General features: G+C 40.6%; 2 protein-coding genes across 2 annotated transcripts; both read right to left on the bottom strand.

The window, feature by feature from the left end:
- Nucleotides 1–457: 457 nt before the first annotated feature.
- elac1 (elaC ribonuclease Z 1) lies at nt 458–3498 on the bottom strand. Its single transcript, XM_070834272.1, has 5 exons — nt 3307–3498; nt 2317–2523; nt 1768–1826; nt 1096–1306; nt 458–1011 (listed from the first exon to the last, which is right to left on the bottom strand). The coding sequence occupies exons 1-5, from the start codon at nt 3461–3463 to the stop codon at nt 539–541; spliced, it is 1107 nt and encodes a 368-aa protein (XP_070690373.1). The 5' UTR covers nt 3464–3498; the 3' UTR covers nt 458–538.
- Nucleotides 3499–3741: 243 nt separating this feature from the next.
- Nucleotides 3742–15578, bottom strand: me2 (malic enzyme 2, NAD(+)-dependent, mitochondrial). The gene is made up of 14 exons (XM_070833537.1): nt 15462–15578; nt 12090–12223; nt 11844–11993; nt 11335–11410; nt 10863–11024; nt 10542–10755; nt 9815–9912; nt 9406–9519; nt 9148–9259; nt 8653–8795; nt 8394–8496; nt 8091–8161; nt 7431–7529; nt 3742–7051 (listed from the first exon to the last, which is right to left on the bottom strand). The coding sequence occupies exons 1-14, from the start codon at nt 15573–15575 to the stop codon at nt 6890–6892; spliced, it is 1752 nt and encodes a 583-aa protein (XP_070689638.1). The 5' UTR covers nt 15576–15578; the 3' UTR covers nt 3742–6889.
- Nucleotides 15579–19069: the final 3491 nt, after the last annotated feature.

Raw genomic sequence — 19069 nt, 5'->3', positions numbered from 1 at the left:
GGAATGTAGCTTTAGAGTTCATTCTTGACGTAAGAAACGGCAGTTCAAAAAATTCTCAACTCACTGTCCACTTAAAAAAGTCACCATCAGCAGTAGGACTTTGCTCAGTTGTTGTAGATGTAAAAGTGGATGTTTAGACTTTCCAATTTATTGAGCATCTCGTCCATGTTTGCTTAAAACTTGACCACATCTGCTGATGAAGGCTGTGTGACGTAGTTGAAAGCGAGAACAAGCAAGTAAGTGGTCCTTGAGCTGAGATCGTTTTGTCGGTTTCTAATGTCAAGAATTAACTATTGAGTTCGATTTAAGAGCCAATATGGACGAGAAGTGCTACAAATAATGGAAAATGTAAACATCTACAGTCTCATGACAAAGGCACAAACTCCATATGCTGATGAAGACAGTGGAGAGCTTAGTGAGTTGACTTTGAGCCGATTGTTTTGCCAACTGACCCCTCCTGTTTCATTAATCCAGGGTTTAGGATTATAGACAAAGTTTAAAAAGTACAACTAAACCTGCAAAAAAGGAAAAACAACCCTCATCTTCTGACAGGAACGGGCAGAGTAAGAAAATCCTCAGCCAGAATCACTTCCACACCACTGTCCCGCAGAGCGTCTTCAGCCTGTCTCCTGAGCTCTGAGACGTCATCGTTGTCGCCTTCCTTGTGCAGGGAGCAGGGTTTGTACCTCTGACTGAAGTGGTACAGCACCAGCCTCCGCACACAGCAAGCCCGAGCCACCGCCGCCGCCATTTCAGGTGTGCTGTGTCCGTGGTCCACCGCTTTCTCTCGGTGCTCGTTCCCAAGGGTGGCCTCGTGAACCAGGAGGTCCGCTCCACTGCACAGCCTCAGTGGTCCTTCCCCGAGAACTGAGCTACAGTCTCCTAAAACACAGACTTTCCTCCCTGGAATAGCTTCTTCCAGCACGTCACTAGGCAGAACGACACGGCCGCTCTCCAGAGTTACAGGCTCTCCAGCTTTCAGCCGCCCATAAAGGGGCCCTGGTTTAAGGCCTGAGGGGATGAAAGAGTGTGTTTTTTCACTACAACTGTCCGAATATAGAAATAAAGACATAAAAAGACACTAAGTGCATTTACCTAGCTCCTTCAGGAGTTCAGTCTTCAGTCTTCCAGGTCGATCATGCTCCTGAATGCAAAAACCAAAGGAGGGGATGCGGTGAAACAACCTGAAGGCCTTGACCACAAACTTCTTGTCTTCACAGAGGAGGTAACAGTCACTGGAGGCATCCAGGGAGATCGTCCTGCCCGGCTGCTCCTGTGGGTGCAGAGGACCACACTCTGCTGTCATCTGAGGAGACACAAAACAAAACACTAAACATGAAGTCAAGTTAAATAAATGAACGAAAGGAAGTCATGCTAAAAACAAGGCTGATTTTCTTACTTGCTTCTTACTAGCAGCTTTGCACAATATTACCACTGCAAAACGAACGCAGATAATGAATATACATTGAGCTCACAGAAAGGGAAGTATAATGCACAGTGAGAAGGTGCACATGGATTTTGTTGGATGTCATGAATGCAAACATATGACAGGTTGAAGCTCATTAGACACTTTGGTAGTTTAGGGTGGAGTTGCGTTGAGAGTCAGTCAGTTACAGTCAGGTTGGGTCCAATTGTTTGGCCTTGATATCAGCAAAAAGACTAATACTGGCATATATCGGTCCAGCCCTATTGAAAGTGTGTTATATTGTGCTTTGCACTGCACAGAGAACTAAAGTGTGCTTTATAACACCAAAATCAGTCACATACCTCCAGGCTGAGCTGTCCCTCTTCTGGACTCTGGTCAGTTGTGGGCTCCAGCTCATGTACTACAGGAATAATATCAATTATAGATGATACAGATGAGAGCAGAGCACATTAGAAAGTACAAGAAAACACCAAAGATGAATAAAGTAAATTAGACTACAAGAAATAACTTCATTTGTCATTTTTACATTACAGTCACAAAAGTGAATAAACTTTGCAGAGTTATAATAAATCTATAACTGATGAACTGTGATATATTCTGTATGCACATCTGATTTTGCCTTTTGGGAGGTTTTTGTCGCACTGTGGCAACAGATTTGCAGGCTTTCCAAAAAGTGGCAGTCATATCACAGTTCAGAGTGCAATTTCCACACTGTTCTCTGTACTTAAAGGGTGTAAGTAGTGTTTCCCTGAGAGCAAAACAGCAGACAGCTGCGGTGTTATGTTCCGTTCTGTCTCACATTGTGCTGAAACTCCCTGAAAACACTGATAGATCATCAGTGTTTTCAGGACTACAGTAGTGTGGACACATTAGAGCCGAGGTGGACCTGCCTGCATAGGGGAAGAGCAGCTGGGATCCTGTGAGGCCAAGTGTCACCCTTAGAAAGTGCCGGAGGCCCCGGGGCCCGTAGATGTCAACTGTGGGCGTGGTGTGCTGGGGGTCGGGGTTGGTGTTGAGGCTCACAGTGCAGAGGAGGCCAGGTAGACCAAAGAGGTGATCGCCATGCAAGTGGGAGATGAAAACCTTGGTGATTCGACCTGGTGAGAAGACAAGACAACATTACTAAACACCAACAGGTGCTACAGTGGGAGCTTAGAGGAAGCAGGAAGTAATTTAGACTGGAAGCAGTAATCCTGGACTGCAGCGAAGTTAGTTTCAAGTTGATTATTTGGCAGACATTCACTCCAGACCCAGAAGCATCTTGTTTTAATCCAAGTGTTGGGACTTGGAGGAGGAATATTTTTTCAATCACTTCCATGTAATGTGAGGCAGTGACTAGAAATCAATTCCACAATGTGCTAGTAAACTGGAAAAAATGGGACACATCTTTTCATACTGACTTTTAGTGCTGCGTGTATTTTCTATTCATTTCTATTAATCATATTTTCTTTTCCCAGTGGCTTCAGTGTAAATGTGAGGCAGTGACTCTCAAAGCCAAACCAAAATGTATCACTATACTGAACAAACAGTTCTTCACACCAGAGTTCTGTGCTTTTATTTATATTTATTATACATATTTTTTATGGAGGATTCATAATTTTTCCCTCATATATATTGGGACGCAGAAATCACTACCAGAAATGATCACAACAAATGAATTCTATTATAAAGAGGTGTCTCTTATTTGCCCAGTTAGGGGAAACCTCTCGGTAATGATTAACATTATTTTTCTGTCTACTAAACATTAATTCATAGGAGGCGTCCTGGGTGAAACTGAGGAAGACACCGCCTGGTTAGAAGTGAATCTCTGCCGAATATCAAACTCCAAACTTACCTTCACGGCGGCGGAGCGGGCAGCAGGCGGAGCTGTAGAGACTCACCGGCTCTGAGCTGGCTCCTCATCAGCTGGGTCTGGGTTCCCTCCCCGCAGTCAAACAGCCAACACTCCCCTTCTGTCCGCAGCACCAGAGCCGAAGCACCGCGGTGAGGAGACGGGTAAGCCGAGCCGGTCCCGAGGAAAGTCACGTCCATGCTCATTCTCCCGAAGCTACAAGAAAACCGGTTAAAACTCTGCACAACTACAACAGCAGCAGCGGTCCGCCATGCTTCCTGTCAACAGTCACACACTGATGACGTACTTCAAGCGACGGTGTGGCGTTCAGAAAAGTTGGAAATCTTGTGTTAACAAAAAAAGAAAACAAATAAAGCACTACATTAATCTTTAAGAGCGCAAACGACAAAAGTAAATGTAGATGTGTAAAGATGCTCGGTTAAAGAAAACATTTAAAATATATTTAAAATCAACAGCCAGAGGAGCCAATATAAAAGTTTTTATTCTGCACTTTTAACAGCACATAGCTTTTGGGAAACAGCACAAACATGCTGCTCTCTGAGTACAAACGCTAAGGCAATATTACTGTGACAAAAATACACTTCAGAAACACAGACGTGAAGGACACAGCAAAATATGAATGCACACTTCAATGAAATATGGAGTACATTTTTTCTCATGGGGTTGAAAAGAGTCACATGAACAAGCCGCACACAGTCAAAACTCATACTGGACGATCACTGTCAGTAACAACACTACTAGATGGACACATGAGCCAATACTTAGTATGGTTAACCCGTTTCTAAATAGTTTTATTGATAGAAAACTATTTCAAAACGTATAACTTCGCCTTTAACAATATATTAAATGTTCAGTCTGAAGCTGCACATTGAAGACTATACAATAAAATCATTTTGTACAAAACAAACACCAAGTCTTTATAATGATAATGCTGTTCAGTTGTTTCTCAGCTCTGCCTGCATTACTGTGAGTTCTGCATCATGGAACATGAAGTGATTAAGAGGAGACACTGAACATCGAAGTGATAAAGAGGAGACACTGAACATCACGCAGGCACTTCAGTGCAGGTGAGACGATACTAATTACTCCATCCTGAGATTAAAATGTACACAGTGGCCTAGTATGTATAGTTAAACATATTTAAACTAATGCATGACACTGTAAATGCCCTTGACAACAATGTGTAAGGCAATACTATACTGGTTAATATTATAGACTAAACACATCTTAGCTCTAGAGGTGTATGTGTGTGTCCATGTCAGGGTTTCTCAGTTCTCACATTTTACATTAGACAAATCATTTTAGATGTCAAGGTTTCTCACAATGATATACTGCAACAGTCTGTCAGAGTTCTGGGTAAAATATATATCTACAGACGTCTTCGGCAGATTGACTGTCAGTACTTTGTCTCGCTGAAATAAGTGCAGGACATTAAACTGACATATAGATGTGAAATATTATGAAAATATAAAGGAATCTACAGTAGGTAATAGAACATCTCACTTTGAGAAATGAATGTTACGAGCTTTATGAGCTTCATCTGTTATAACTGTGACCATTTAACTGTACAGCTGATAGCAGATCACTGGATTTGATTCACTGGCCTGATAGCACCCTTGAGTATCAACTTGGACATCAACATGAGCAGAAACCAAAAAAAACTGGTTACAATATACAGAGGATCAAAAACCCTGTTAACAAGATCAAAATGTCCATTTCTAGTTGTTTGTCCTTTCTTAGCAGGGCTATCTCGTCACTATCTTTTAAGCCAATAATATTAATTAAGTGACTAATTCATTAATTTCCAAGAGAACTTGAGATCTGCAACTACTTTCAGTTCATTTAAATCAAGACTTAAATTTAGGGCTATTTGTTTTGCACTGCATTGTAGCTGCCATTGTTCAATTTGTTGTATTCAATTTTTGGTTTTTGCATCTTCCATTTTATGGCACTCTTTTAAAATCTTATTTATGTGACTTTGTATATTGGCTTGCGTATTTGTAACGCCTTTCGTATTTTAAATTGACTTGTTGAAAGATCCTGTACTTGCATTTCTTTTCTATCTCACAGCAGATTTAAAACACAAGCAAAGCTTCACCTCTCCCGTGTTAATCTGAGGCAACATGACTGCGTTGTTAGTTATCATCAATGATCATGGTAGATCAGAGCAGTGAAAAGAAGCCTGATAAGTTTGTCGTCTTGTTGAATATGTGCCAAGAAGCGAAACCCACACACCATCCTGGCAACACACACACACATGGCTGAACTCAACACAGCTTTATAAAAACTAAAAAAAATTATTCATTTGGAAAATACCGTTTATCTAATCATTTGATGCTGAGCATTGTTTCCTTCCTATACATTTAGGGTATAGTTTCTATTTAATTTGTATATTACAATTAACCAAAAGGGCTCATTTTTAGGGATGGGTTCACCTTACCACAACTCATTAAATGAGTGTTGATGGCAAGCTTTCTAATTAATATACAGAGCAATGTCAAAACATCTAAATACACGCCCCAAAATAATAAAATAAATTTAGAGAAATAAATAGAATTTGACAAAAACATTCAAACAAATACAATAGTGGAGTGGATGTTGGTTTCTCAAGTGTTTTTAGATATACATTTCATTTAATTTCCCTTCATAAAAAGTTTTCCTAGGTGTCCCCTGAGGTAACCCTCTTCTAGACTTTCTCAGTAATCAGTGTAGCCCGATTTAAGCATAGATTAAAATGGCTCTTTAGCCATATGTGTTACACTGGGCATCACCTGGATTAAGCAAAGTAAAGCAACCAGAGGTCCACTTATTGTGAAAAAAGGCAATGACCATACTGCATGTTAAATCTTTTGCAAGTGCTACCCAAAGACTATCCCCCACATCAGGAGTGTACAAAACAAAACTATTTTGCATCAAATTAGAGTCATCGCTCAGTTAAATATGGAGTGACCACCTTTCGATAAAGGTGAAAAAGATCATAGTATTTTACATGGGACTTTCTGACAAAAGAGTAACTTATTCTTAGGTAATTTATGACTAAATAGGGAGTGGATGACAACAAAAACAAGACATACTATCATTAATCTTTTAAAAACGTTAACCTTTGCCAGTAATACAAGTATACAGTATTTGGTTTACTTAGCTTGTCTAAGTTAGTTTGTGTTCAAAATGTGTTTTGCTTTCTGCTTGGTAGAATATGTGCTAAGCACATGGACTTTCTACTGGCAATTATTTTTGTTATTTCCTGTTATTATTATCAGTATTACAAAGTTCAATAACTAAACTACATTTCCACACTGCCTTTTTCCACCAGCAGGTGGCCCTCCAGGTGCTATGCAGGTTTGCATGCAATGCAGAAGTGAGCAAGAACTGGGATGTGAAGTGAAAATGGCCATTTCCATTACAATGTCCTCTTCCCACTGTACCTTTTCACAGATCTAATGAGACTGGTTTAGAGAATATGCAGTGACATGACAGCAGTAAAGCCTTGTTTTCAAAAGCAGATGTTTGCACTAAGGTAACTATGATCATCTCTGACTATCTGTAGTTAAGAGGTACGTGGAAAACAAGTGAAGAGCGACATTGTGACGGAGCACAGTGAGGGTCTACTTCTAGTCCGTCTTGGGGCTGAAGCTGACACCTGGCCAGTCGTAGGTGTCTGGCAGGAAGGAGTCATAGTGGGTGTCCCACACAGTAGCACGTACAAAGCTGTTCTTGTCCACAGGCTCAGGGTAGCGGAATGCCATGCCTTTAGCATAGAGATATTCCATCACCTAAAGCAAGAAAGAGCAAGTTAAGCATTGACCAATACTGAGAGGCAGATACAAATAAAGAAGTACAGACACAAGTACAACACAAACATTCAGAAATGGAAGTTGGCCAAATTCACTGGACAACTACAACCAAATCATAAAGGGCAGCAATTGTGTTTCATCAAAATGGCATTTTGAGAAGCTGTTTAAGGCCAATTTATGGTTTACTAAGTTTGTCACTGATTTAGAAAATCAAATGATGATATAGGAGGTTAAATTTAGGCAGGGCCGCTTAGGTTTGGACTAACATTAACATGTTCAGCAACAGCAAAATTATTCTGGCAAAGTTGTGGCAATTAGCTCTTCCAGCAAGAGAAATTGTCATTTTCAGGAGACTTGCCTTTACAGCCATCTGGACAGAGACCTCTCTGATGTTGGAGAGAGGAGGATAAAGTCTGCCTTCTGCGAGCTCTTTGTCTGTCACCTGATCTGCAAGGGTCTAGAGGGAGTATAAAAATACTTTTAGGAAGAAGCGGAATTTCTAGGGTCTAAAAGACAGAGACATAAAAGTTATTACTAGTCTCTGCCTGCAGTATATTTCTCTGCTGTTTTCCATCTACACTTGTGTAAAGTCATAAATATCATATTTGTTTTCCTCAAGACAAAATAAGAAAAACAAGAAGTGTTGGGTCAAGTGACAAAAACGATCACTATGCTCATATCACCAACATGCAAATGACAGTAGCTTCCTCATGCAACACATTTCAGTACTGAGTGTTCAAATCATCTTGTGATTTATCAGGAATTGCATTGATGAATGTAAAAAAGTGCAAAGCAGGATGAGCCTTTGATAACCTCTTCATCTGTTAGCGATTAAGCAAGAGTCAAGAGAGAGAGGAACAGGAGACAGGGTTAAAGAGGGTTTATAAGACCATATACAGCGTATGAGTTCATGACAGTCAGCCATTGAGTGCAGGATGGGGTCAGGGCGAGGTAAGGATGAACCTCGGCAACTTTAAAGAAGAGATAGACTGAGAAATACTTAGCGGAGGCTTCAGACCTTGGCGGCCTCCAAGAACACAGTGTCACTGATGTGTCTCACTCCACTCAGGATCACAGCCAAGGCCACCCCTGCAATGCACATACAGCATGTGTTTTCAAACAGACTGAATTCACTTATTACATTTTGTCACTGATGATGAATCATCTACTGATTTTTCCTTATTGTGGAAACATTGTGCAAACACCAGGCTTTGGTTACTTCTTACCACTGAAAGTTATTTAGTGTTGTTGGCAAAATAAATCATCTTCAACTCTCAACAGGTCATTAATGTAATGAATATTCTTTTTTTTTTTTAATCACCTGGGAAGATGTAAGCATTGTTCCCTTGTCCAGGGGTAAAGACGCGGCCGTCGCTCAGGGTCACCGGACCGAATGGACTGCCGCTGGCGAAAAGACACCTACCCTGTAGGACGAAGAAACAAACGGTGAAAGAGTGATGATGGTGGGTGGGAAAAAGTAAGGACAATAACAGGGAAAGTGATTTGACAGCATAGGAATGCTTAATTTTAGGGTTAGTCAAAAAGAAACAAAAGAAAGGAAAACAGAAAGAGCTGCTTACATCAGTGACTGTGTAGGCGTCCTCTGCTGTGCACTCTGCTTTGTTTGTTGGGTTACTCAGGGCAAAGATGATTGGTCGTTCGTTCTGGGCTCCCATGGCCTTAAGGACATCGTGGGTGAACAGACGTCCAGCTCCTGCCACACCTGGAAGGAGGAAGGAGAAATGCTCGTCACCCCGTGCCTGTGATCTATCATTACCGCTCAAGGGAAGCCTGCAATTACAGCTGAACCTCGACAGGATGGTTTGAGGCTATTTTTAAATGCTGATTGAAAAAATAATAAAAACCTAAACATAAATATACTTTGTCAGTTGACGTAATCCAGTCTCTCACTTGGAGATAATTAAATAAATCATACCAATATTGTAAACAAGGGCATATTAATTATGTTATCCACAGTGTGTTTTTTGATTTATGGCTTTAACTTAAAAATGCATATTCCTAATTGTACTGCAAGGCTTTACATTTACACAAATATACAAAATGAGACAATTTACCAATGATTACTGAGGGTTTGATGATGTTGACAGCATCTAGGAAGCTCTGCACATTCCCTGGACTGTCATGGACAAACGCCTCCTGGTTTGTGTCTGTTTCCTGTGGTCTGCCCTGGAGTCACACACATTAAATCAATAAAAATACAGTAAAACCACTTTTCACCAATTATGCATTATATCATCAGTGAGCCAGACAGGAAGTCTAGCAGACGTATAACGGATGTTCTTGTCATTAATGTCTGTGTCACACACACTGACCTTTACTAGTAAGCCATATTTATCGTACATCCAGATGCTTTTTCTGGCCTCGTCACAGGTTTTCCCCTTCTCTGTCATGGCCATGACAATCAGATTGGCAATACCAAGGGCAGCCTAAGGAGAAAGACTAGCCTCATCAAGTTAAACATTCAAAGTACTTAGATGTGTATCAATAGTTAAGGTTTTGACTAAGTAAATCAACATTTTCCCCAGAAAAGTTCTGGTGAATGTTGAGCACTTCTTATTGGTATCACCACTCTGGTCAGTAGGGGGCACTTTGGCTCTATTTGGCTCATTTTAATATTTTGGACTTTCAAACTCCAAATTAGGGAGAAAAAAAGAGAAAGGGGCCAAAAAAAAAGCAAGATCACTCAAATTGGCTGATATTAATGGTTTAATCTTATCTTACCTCTCCAGCCCCCAAGAAAAGCACCCGGTGTTCAGTGATGGGTTTGCCAATGGCTCTCTGAGCTGCTAACAGACCAGCAAGGGCTCCAGAGGCAGTGCCTGCAGACATGCAGAAGGAAACAACAGTAAACATGAAGTCTCTGCCCTCAATAGAACAGATCAATCACGGTTTGTTTTAAGGCGGGAGGATGGGACGGGGCTCTAATCACTTAATGATTAAAATGAAAGCTATGTTGTGCTACTTGTTCAATCTTCTTGGCTTGATTTTTAGATGACATACCTCGTAAATGCATCGTTTTTAACACACAATTCTAAAATCATTGCTGTCAGTGGTTCCTCCAACTCCCTGTTTGCTGCATTACATTGGAGACTTGTAACCTTGTGATCACAATATGTTCACTGTAATGGATTACTTCATTCAAGCAAGTTTCTGGTTTCATACATTTTATTTTCATGGTGAAATGAACACCAACAGCGGGCCAGAGGATAGAAACTCTACCCTAAACTAAAAACTATCTAAAAACTTAACCTGCTCTCAAAAAGATCACTCCACAATTAAAATGATTTGCGAGAATGAGCGGAAACATGCGAAACCTCCAGAATTGTTCTTTAAGCAACATCTGCTGAACAGGATTAAACTTCATTCAATTGCTGATTTTGACTGATCAGGTAAAGTGGATTCATGACAAAGTACAACTCCTTAGTGCTGTGTGAAGGGTTATGTGAACCTTGGATGTCATCGTTGAAGGTGCAGTACTTCTCCCTGTACTTCCTGAGGAAACGGAAGGCATTGTGGTTCCCAAAGTCCTCAAACTGGATCAGTGTGTCCTGCCCGTATTTTTCCACCACAGCCTCCATGAACTCATCAATTAGATCATCGTAGGCTTGAGAGCGATCTCGCTTCTGGTACAGGCCCATGTACAGCGGATCCTTGAGGAGAGTCTGATCGGAGGACAAGGACAAATATATGAAGGATGATGAGGCTTCCTACTTTCCCCTGAGGCATGTACATGCACACAGTATGCAAGAAACATACACAGTCTTCCTACCTCATTGTCGGTGCCAACATCTATCACCACAGGCAGACATTTCTCAGGTCTAATGCCGCCACAGGCAGTGTACAGGCAAAGTTTTCCGACAGGGATGCCCATTCCATAAACACCCAGGTCCCCTAATCCTAAAATACGCTCTCCATCAGTTACTACCACTGCCTACAGACAGAGAGAGGAGGTGGAAAACAAGTGCAGTAGTCAGCAGAATTTCAGATTAACATTTTACAAGCAAACAAAAGTGAGAAATACTAAACTGGGCCTTAGCCATGTCAATGTAAAAAATGTAGACCGTCATGAATCAATTAACATGACTTCCCTTGACTTACTGTGGCATGTGCAACTCTGATTTCTATCTATTCATATTTGTTTAGCGTCTAGAAGTGACCATCTCCGCAGTAGGTGGGTTTAAGAGGGATGAATTTCTTTTAGCCGTAAGTGTGTTACTTTGACGAGGTTTTGGGGTACTCACTGAAACATTAGTCTCTGGCCAGTTGTCCAGGATAGAACGGATGTGTCCTCTGTCCCGAATGGAGATGAACAAGCCTCTGGTGTGAAAGACAAGACAATAGTTGTCTACTTTAACGACCATGGTTAAGATTCCCCCGACTTCAAAATAGGAGCAGAACAATAACCTCCTCAACAATATTTTAGACAAGGTGTATTTAAGAGCCATCACGATTATAAGGAGATGCCACCACCTCCAGCCAAAGCCTATATTTTACTCAGAAGAATCCTTTAAATATTTCCAGTCATATCCCTTTTATGGAACTCCTGAACAGGAGGCTAGATTTTGTGCACATCAGGGCTACAGCAGCTAGTGATGTAGACAATAAGGATTAAGTTAAACATTTTCTTCTTTGCCTTAACATTATTAATTCCTGTGCGTCATGCGCAGTGTGTCTGCCACCAAAGTAAAACCTAAATTAAAGGTTCATGCTGTTAGCATAGTAGTTCTTGATAGCTTGACTGCATCCTTACTTGGGTCTTCTAAAGATGTGTCCATACTGTGTGCAGGCCAGGCCTACAGTGGGAGTGTAGACAATTGGCATCAGTTCCTCAATGTCTTCCATCAACACCCTATAGAAAAGTCTCTCATTCCTTTCCTGAATGCCCATCAAGTAGATGTACCTGTATGGAAAGAGAGGAGTGAGATATTCAAGATAAATGTGTGATTAATTACAGACAGCGATACTGTCCAGTGCTTTACACACAATATATCCTTACTTCTCCAGGGGATCAGTCATCTTCTTCAGATTATTCTGAAAGCGCATGGCCTGAGTGTCCTGAGTCTCCACTTTGGGAGGCAACATACCATGTATCCCTAAGATCTGTCTCTCCTGTAGAGTGAAGGCCATGCCCTGGCAAGAAACACACACAAAAAGAGAGGCGTGAATAAACATAAAGATAAACAGAGATAAACATATGTAGGTATCTACCTTGTGTCAACTACTCATTCTTAGAAAAGAAGAGTTAAGAGTTAAGTGCTCAACAGACAGCATTGTTTTAAATGTGTGTAAAAGAAGTGCGCTATCCTATTATTTCTTATTAAGACTCATACTAATTAAATAAAAGCCTACAGGAAATGACTAATCAAAACTGCAATGTGTGTTGCACAATGGCAAAAGAGCGGCCCCTCCATTGAGAGTTAGTCCGACAAATGTGAAATATTTTGCCGACATTTTGTGGTATTACACTGTATACTTACAGACTGTCTGGAAAGGTAAAAAAATAAATGCGACGTATCCATTTTACTGACATCACTTCACAAATTTCTATGTATATCACCTCTCTTTTCTGCATCTTGTTCTGCTTGTGTGCGGTTTTTAATTTTCATGTTTGAAATGAATTAATATCTAAATAAATTACTCAACTTTCAATTTCAATTTTCTGAGCTCCTGGAGGAAATGTTGAGATGCTTAACCTATGAGTTGACCTATTGACTCTTAACAGGATGAGGACAGCTGATTGAAAGAGGGGAGACCAGATCAAAGCAGTTGGGAAAAAGAAGGGAAAGACGTTAGAAGAGGGGAGTAGCCTCAAAGAAACCAATGAACGAGACTCTGGGCAGAAAACAGAGGATGGGGGAGGAAGGGAACAAAGTGTTCTCAAATTCCTGCAGTGTATGTTAACATGTATGTGTGTGCTGGTTGTCAAGTCCATCTCTGTGTGAAATATGGGTGTAACACATGGAATCAATAACGTGCGCCTGTGGACGGGCTGATTACTTTGGAGGAGTGATGAATGCTGGGGGCTCCCCTGGCAAAATGCTGAGTCATGCTGATGGAGCATTTCACTTCACTCACCTCTAGTACTCAGTTCCTCTCAACATTCAGCAACATGCTGATGGCTACTTTTGTGTTTTTTGACTGCTTCAAACTGCTTCAAACAAGTTTAATCCATGAAATCTAAAAAAAAAAAATCCACATACTGACAATTTTAGAATATATTTATCTGTATATCCTGGGATTTGTCTATGTGCTTCTATACATTGAAAGTGACATAAAACTGGGGTAGAGGAATGTGGGATCACAGCCCTGTGAACACATACAAGATTTTATTTTTATTTTTTATTTTTTTAAATTGTAATCCTGCTGAGAAATGTAACAAACAATGCATTTCTGCAACACTATGACCTCCGCTGTTAGGGTATCATGAGTCATGACGACGCAGTCTGCTGATGCGAGTCACGTCTACAAATATAGTCTTCTGAGTAACCACCATGCTGCTCTCTGTGTCTTGCCTCATGCAGTCTGAAGCGTTTTTCGAAGCAAGAAACAATGAACTCCTAATGACTTTTAATGGTAGAGGAAATGTAAGATTTTAACCACACATGAATCACAACCAAACAGCAATACGGCTGACAGAAGCCTTCCTCAGTGTTTTCACACTTGAGTTGGTTTTGATCAGCAAATGAACACAATGAGGAATCGAGCAATGTGCTATGTGAATGTAGCTGCTGTGCATAAGGGGATTTCTAGGACCATCAGCTAGCCAGCCTGTGACCAGTACATGTACATGTAGGTTGGGATGTCTATATTTAGCACAATATGTGAAGTCTAGGCTAAGTTTAGCATAACCTGCACAGAGTGAGATCTGGTCACTTCAAGAAGCTACAGCCTCGTGTTACAAATGTCACTTGTAACTTTCAGCAGAAGGAAAACCCTGACAAGAAAGACACCAAACAATGTGATACACATTTGTAATGGTTATTAAACACACATTGCAGAACAACTTACACCAGCTAAAGAAAATAATGGATTTTTTTTGTAATTTTAAGTCCTCCCCTGGCTGCTATAATACAGAAGTTACAACAGTGTTGGGTGTGGTTACAAATGCACTGGCAAAGCAGGTTTATTTATATAGTACTTTTCAACACTGGGCAGTATAAAGTGTGTTACATAAGGCATAGCACAACATAAAGCAGAGAGAAGGAATATGAAGAGCAGGATGAAATAAAATATAGAGATATACTAAATATTTATTAATATAAATAATACATTTTTTAGGCATTTGCGGTGTATAAATATGCTGCCAAAACTTAATGTGAAGCTGTTACAGAGACAGGTTTTTGACCAACAGTGTGGGTGTGATCAGGAAGTCAACAGACTTCAACCTTCTGTCAAAGCTACTCTTTAATCACAAATTCTTTTAGTCTGCACAAAAGCCAAATTTTTAAATGTTTTGAATTCTAGTTCAGAGGGTTCAGGAAAAAAAAAATGTCATTGTCATTATGTCATTAGTTAAGAAGCTTTTTAGAACAAGGAATCTTTTACTCACATGTATTTACACTGCTAACAATACTACTTGAAAACACAAGTACAGCTGGTTTGGATGGATTAAAATGACATGATCAATTAGTTAAGCTTCCTTACATGCCTGAAAATAATCTTAAAAATCACCCTAAGGTCTATGTGTTTGATGATTGTTACATGTGAATGCTGACATCCTCTAATTCTAGTACAAATATTATATTTTGGGTCCAATTAAAATTTTTACCAGCCAGCAGAAGTTTAAATAGCTTTGTGCTCATTAAGATAAAAAAAAAAGTCTAATAAAAGACTGCCAGAACCCTCAAGTCAATTCCTGTCTGTCACAGTACAACACATCTCACTGCTATTCTTAACCAGGCATAACAGAAATATTGACAACCGCTAAGATGTGATGGAGTGTCAGAGGACTGAAATGAAAGGATGGAAAAACACCCGTTTATGGATCCTCAAATTATTTAAGGAAGGGATATAAGGGAAACTAACCATTCTTAACAGCCAAAACCTTTCACAAAAGGAGGCAGTTTTTGGATAGATAATGTTTATATTGCGTACACTCCATTATGATTTGCAGTACATTTCTTGGTTTTTAATTAGCCATCGTAACCAAAGATTATTGTGAAATTCAGACATGCCTTACAATTATTTTCCACCCTGACACACAGAGAGGTTATGCCAATTAGCCTACTTCATAACATGACATAACTGGCATGGATTTAGCACAGATGGGCTGCTACACTACAAGACGTGTTAATAAAAATCACATTTGTTTAACTGCTAAGCATTTCTAAATGCTGACACATACACACAGTGTCATTAATCCACTCACTTTGTTGGTGCGAGGGTTGAGCATGAGGGGCTTGCCCTTCTCTTTGGTGTGTGCCCATCTGCAAACAGAGACACAGGGCCTCAGGGACCAAGTCGTTCTCAGCCTGGACAACATGGTGGGCAGTCACTGGTCTGGAGGGTCCACTGGTGGAAAGCTGATGAGGGAGGAAAGAGAGACAATGTTGATAAAATAACCTATTTTTTTCAGGAGACATGACTCTCCATTTCCATCTTCATCTTCCTGCTTTGGAGAATTACAAACGTTGGCCGTAGTTACATAGCTGTTCTTGAATGATGAATATTACAAGCACGTCTTCCCAGTACATGTATATCTGTACAGTAATACAGTAGTTCATATAACCATGGCGAGAGAATTAAATTATTTGCTCCTTTCCTGTTTTCAAGCCTAAAATTGTACCCAAGATTCATTACCAACATGCGCAGTGACGTGTTTGATTATAGGATTTTGGGAAGGCCAAAATTGTCACAGTTTCACACAACATTTGCTCGTCAATTTGAATCTTTATAGTGTGAATGCATGTGAAGCTACTGTATTCCTTAGTGTCAACTGACTGTTAAGAGTTATTGCTTCAAGGTTAAGCTATTCTTGCTTCAGATGGCCGAGACCTGAAGTGCACTGCTACAACAACCTTTGAACACATGACATCATCAGACCTTAATCGCACCTTGGTATGACGTTAACATATCAGCAGTTAATAGTGTCGGCTGAGGCCCACTGACAGACACACACTTAATCACAGAAGCCCACAAATGCGCTTGGCGTGTATGGACAGTCGCACACTTGAGGATTACAAATGCTGACAGCAGTGGCTCACCATTAATCTGGATGTGGACAAGAGTGATTTACTGCGTGATCTGAGAAACAAAGCCTTGAAAGTCATAATCCTTTTCCCAATGAGCTCCAGATGAAGACAGAGAACAAATCAAATCATACTGACATCATTCGATAGACAGAAAAGATAGCAAGACAGGCAGATAATGCGGATCATGGGTTAGAAGCAAGACTCCAACTAACAGTGGATATTGGGGCCCCACGTTGGGCGCCAAATTGTCAAAAGACTTTTTCCTTTAGATTGAGGAGATTGGAGCCAGCTTGCAAGTTATAACAAAACTTAATCTTACATGTAAGAGGAGCGTTTAACAGTGCAACAACATCATAGAGGTTACAGAGCAAAAGGCTCAACCGGTGAGCAGATACAGTTAGGTTTTACAATGGGCGTTGTGGGTGTAGTTCTCACACATCGTGTGATCATCTACTGGCGTGAGAATTTCTTCTTGTCCTTGTAGATATGAGGCTTCACACCATTGCAGAGCACACCCTCGATTGCCACTCTGTCTGGCAATTCGCGAGCATGTCCTTGGATGGCGATTCTCATAACAGAAATCACAAGTGGGATCTGCAGGGCAAACCTGACGGGATAAATAATTTCTAATATTTCGGAGTGAAGGAGATTAAAATAAAACTGGCAAAATGGCAGAAGTTCCTACAATGATGCCACAAAAACAACCATTACTGCCTACTCACTTTACACGAGGGCCCCTATCCTACTTTCAGCTGCTGCTGGTGGCCTGGAATAGTATCGTCTTTGTAAGAGCTATGTCACGCATGTGACCTGTGAATGGCCGCTATTTTGTGTTGTGCTGTGCTGTGCTGTGGCAGAAAGAGGCCAGCTAAAGCCACTCTGACATACTCTTTGTAAATTGTAGCCAATTAAAGGCATCTTTGCTTCCTTTCGTGATAAGTACTGTGGAAAAAGGTCATCCCACCTATGACGCCAGGAAGTAAATGCTGCCTTTCCACCAGACTTGCAGAGCAAACAGACAGAAAGATCAACTTTAAAGTGCCATGTATGATGAAGATAAACAGTAATGCTATCCTCTGCTTTAAAGTTCTATAAGGGCAGATTTCTCAAGAATTACTGTGTTACAAAAGGAGCAAAGCAGACCACAAAGAAGATGTAGCCAAAATAATTTCCCAACCCCAACTGTCACACACACACACACACACTAATTATTGCATAATCTAAACTAAGTTCTTACGCTTCTATTAATTCTATTATCCGGCTCAAATTCGTTTTGGCCTTCCGCAATGTCAAGACCTGAGCCAGAGGAAATGCAACTGGACCTGTAAGCATGTTATGTGGGGGAGAGCAACATGAGCATTACTGCACACAGTCCCTATTTTAGCTCTGTGTAGTTTAGCAACCAAGCCTCAGGCCACTTCTTTGATATACAAGATACGTGAGCTAGCTACAGTGAACTGTAGTCAAAAACCCTTGATATCTAACTCCTTTGAATGATTTGATGGTCTGGAACAACATGCAGCTGGGCTCAGGTGGCAAAAGAACAAACCTTGGGTCAGTTAATGCGACAAACAGCACTCATCTGTGCTGTCACTATTTCCCTGCTCACCTCCCCTCCCTCCCTCCCTCCCTACACTCGTCTTGCTTATTGTTATCATCAAAGTAATAACCACACACATAAAACCACAAGAAAATATAAATGGAGATGCGATAAAGATGCCACCCACATGCCACATCAAACAGTGCTAGCAACAGTTATTCTTTCAGTCAATCCCTGTGTTTGATCATACTATGCCAGTTTACTTTGGATGAGAAACTAAACCAGTCCATACATTACCACTGACCTCAAATGTCTGTGTGATTTTCCGTTAATCTGTATTTGTTGTTAAAGAGCCGAATCAGAGGAAGTGCCGTGGACTGATCATGTGCCACTCTCTTTGACCAAAATATCTGATGAAAGAAATTACAAGCATAGCCAGCTGGCAGAGTCTTGGCTTACAACTACATATCCAGGAAACACTGCCTAGAAAGCAGCGTCAAAGCCAGCGCCAAGGCGGCAGACTGTATCAGCCGCCCCAACAATCACCATGCATTTTAATGTTCTGCTGATTAAAGGGGACACTGCCTTTATGCAGGCTCTGTAAATTTCAGTCTTTGTACTGTCTTGTTATCTAAATCTACTTAAGTTTCCCCACTTGTTTCTGAAACATATAAAGCCTGAGCACCCAATGAGGTCTGTGAGTACTTTTTCATCTCATTTCCTCCCAGACTTTATCAATGTGTCAGCTCTAGGGATTCAAACATGCTGAGATTGCCTGTAATTAATTGTTTTGTACTTTTTGTTCCTGCCAAGTAACAAGATAATTCTGGCACAGAGGCTGTAACGAGCCAGCTTTGTATCAGTGTCGGAACAACTACAGCAAATATATTACCTGTATATTTTCCACATCCATAAACTAGTCTGGACTGTTTCTAACTGCCAACATTTGTATGCAAATGTCTCATAAAAGCAGACAACCAACCTACATAGAATCAGGAATCAAATTATAGTGAACTTTGATTATTTTAAGCTGAGATCTCCACACAAACACAGTATCTTGCCAAGGCTGGAATTTGACCAATTTCTGCACCTGACTGGATGAACTTTAGGTTTACTGGCCACTGCTTAGAAATGTAACTCAATGCAAGCTGAAATTGGACATTTCTCTTTGCGTGGGTCATGTGGAGTACTGGTAATTTTTAACTTTTTTAATTCTAAACAGATGAGACACTGTAGCCAGACTAT

Source organism: Pempheris klunzingeri, chromosome 7 (genome assembly GCF_042242105.1).
Source record: "Pempheris klunzingeri isolate RE-2024b chromosome 7, fPemKlu1.hap1, whole genome shotgun sequence".
Lineage (NCBI taxonomy): Eukaryota > Metazoa > Chordata > Actinopteri > Acropomatiformes > Pempheridae > Pempheris > Pempheris klunzingeri.
Note: the sequence above shows the minus strand (reverse complement) of the source record. Positions and strands in the feature narration are given on the sequence as shown.

Coding starts and splice junctions, on each gene's coding strand:
- me2 (XM_070833537.1), bottom strand. CDS start 15,575: ATGTTGTCCAGGCTGAGAACGACTTGGTCCCTGAGGCCCTGTGTCTCT. Junction 9,913..10,541: donor CTTCAACGATGACATCCAAG/GTTCACATAACC, acceptor GCATGTCTGCAG/GCACTGCCTCTGGAGCCCTT. Junction 9,520..9,814: donor TTTTCTTGGGGGCTGGAGAG/GTAAGATAAGAT, acceptor CTTTCTCCTTAG/GCTGCCCTTGGTATTGCCAA.
- elac1 (XM_070834272.1), bottom strand. CDS start 3,463: ATGAGCATGGACGTGACTTTCCTCGGGACCGGCTCGGCTTACCCGTCT. Junction 2,524..3,306: donor GAGGAGCCAGCTCAGAGCCG/GTGAGTCTCTAC, acceptor TCTTCTCACCAG/GTCGAATCACCAAGGTTTTC. Junction 1,827..2,316: donor GCTGCTCTTCCCCTATGCAG/GCAGGTCCACCT, acceptor TTATTCCTGTAG/TACATGAGCTGGAGCCCACA.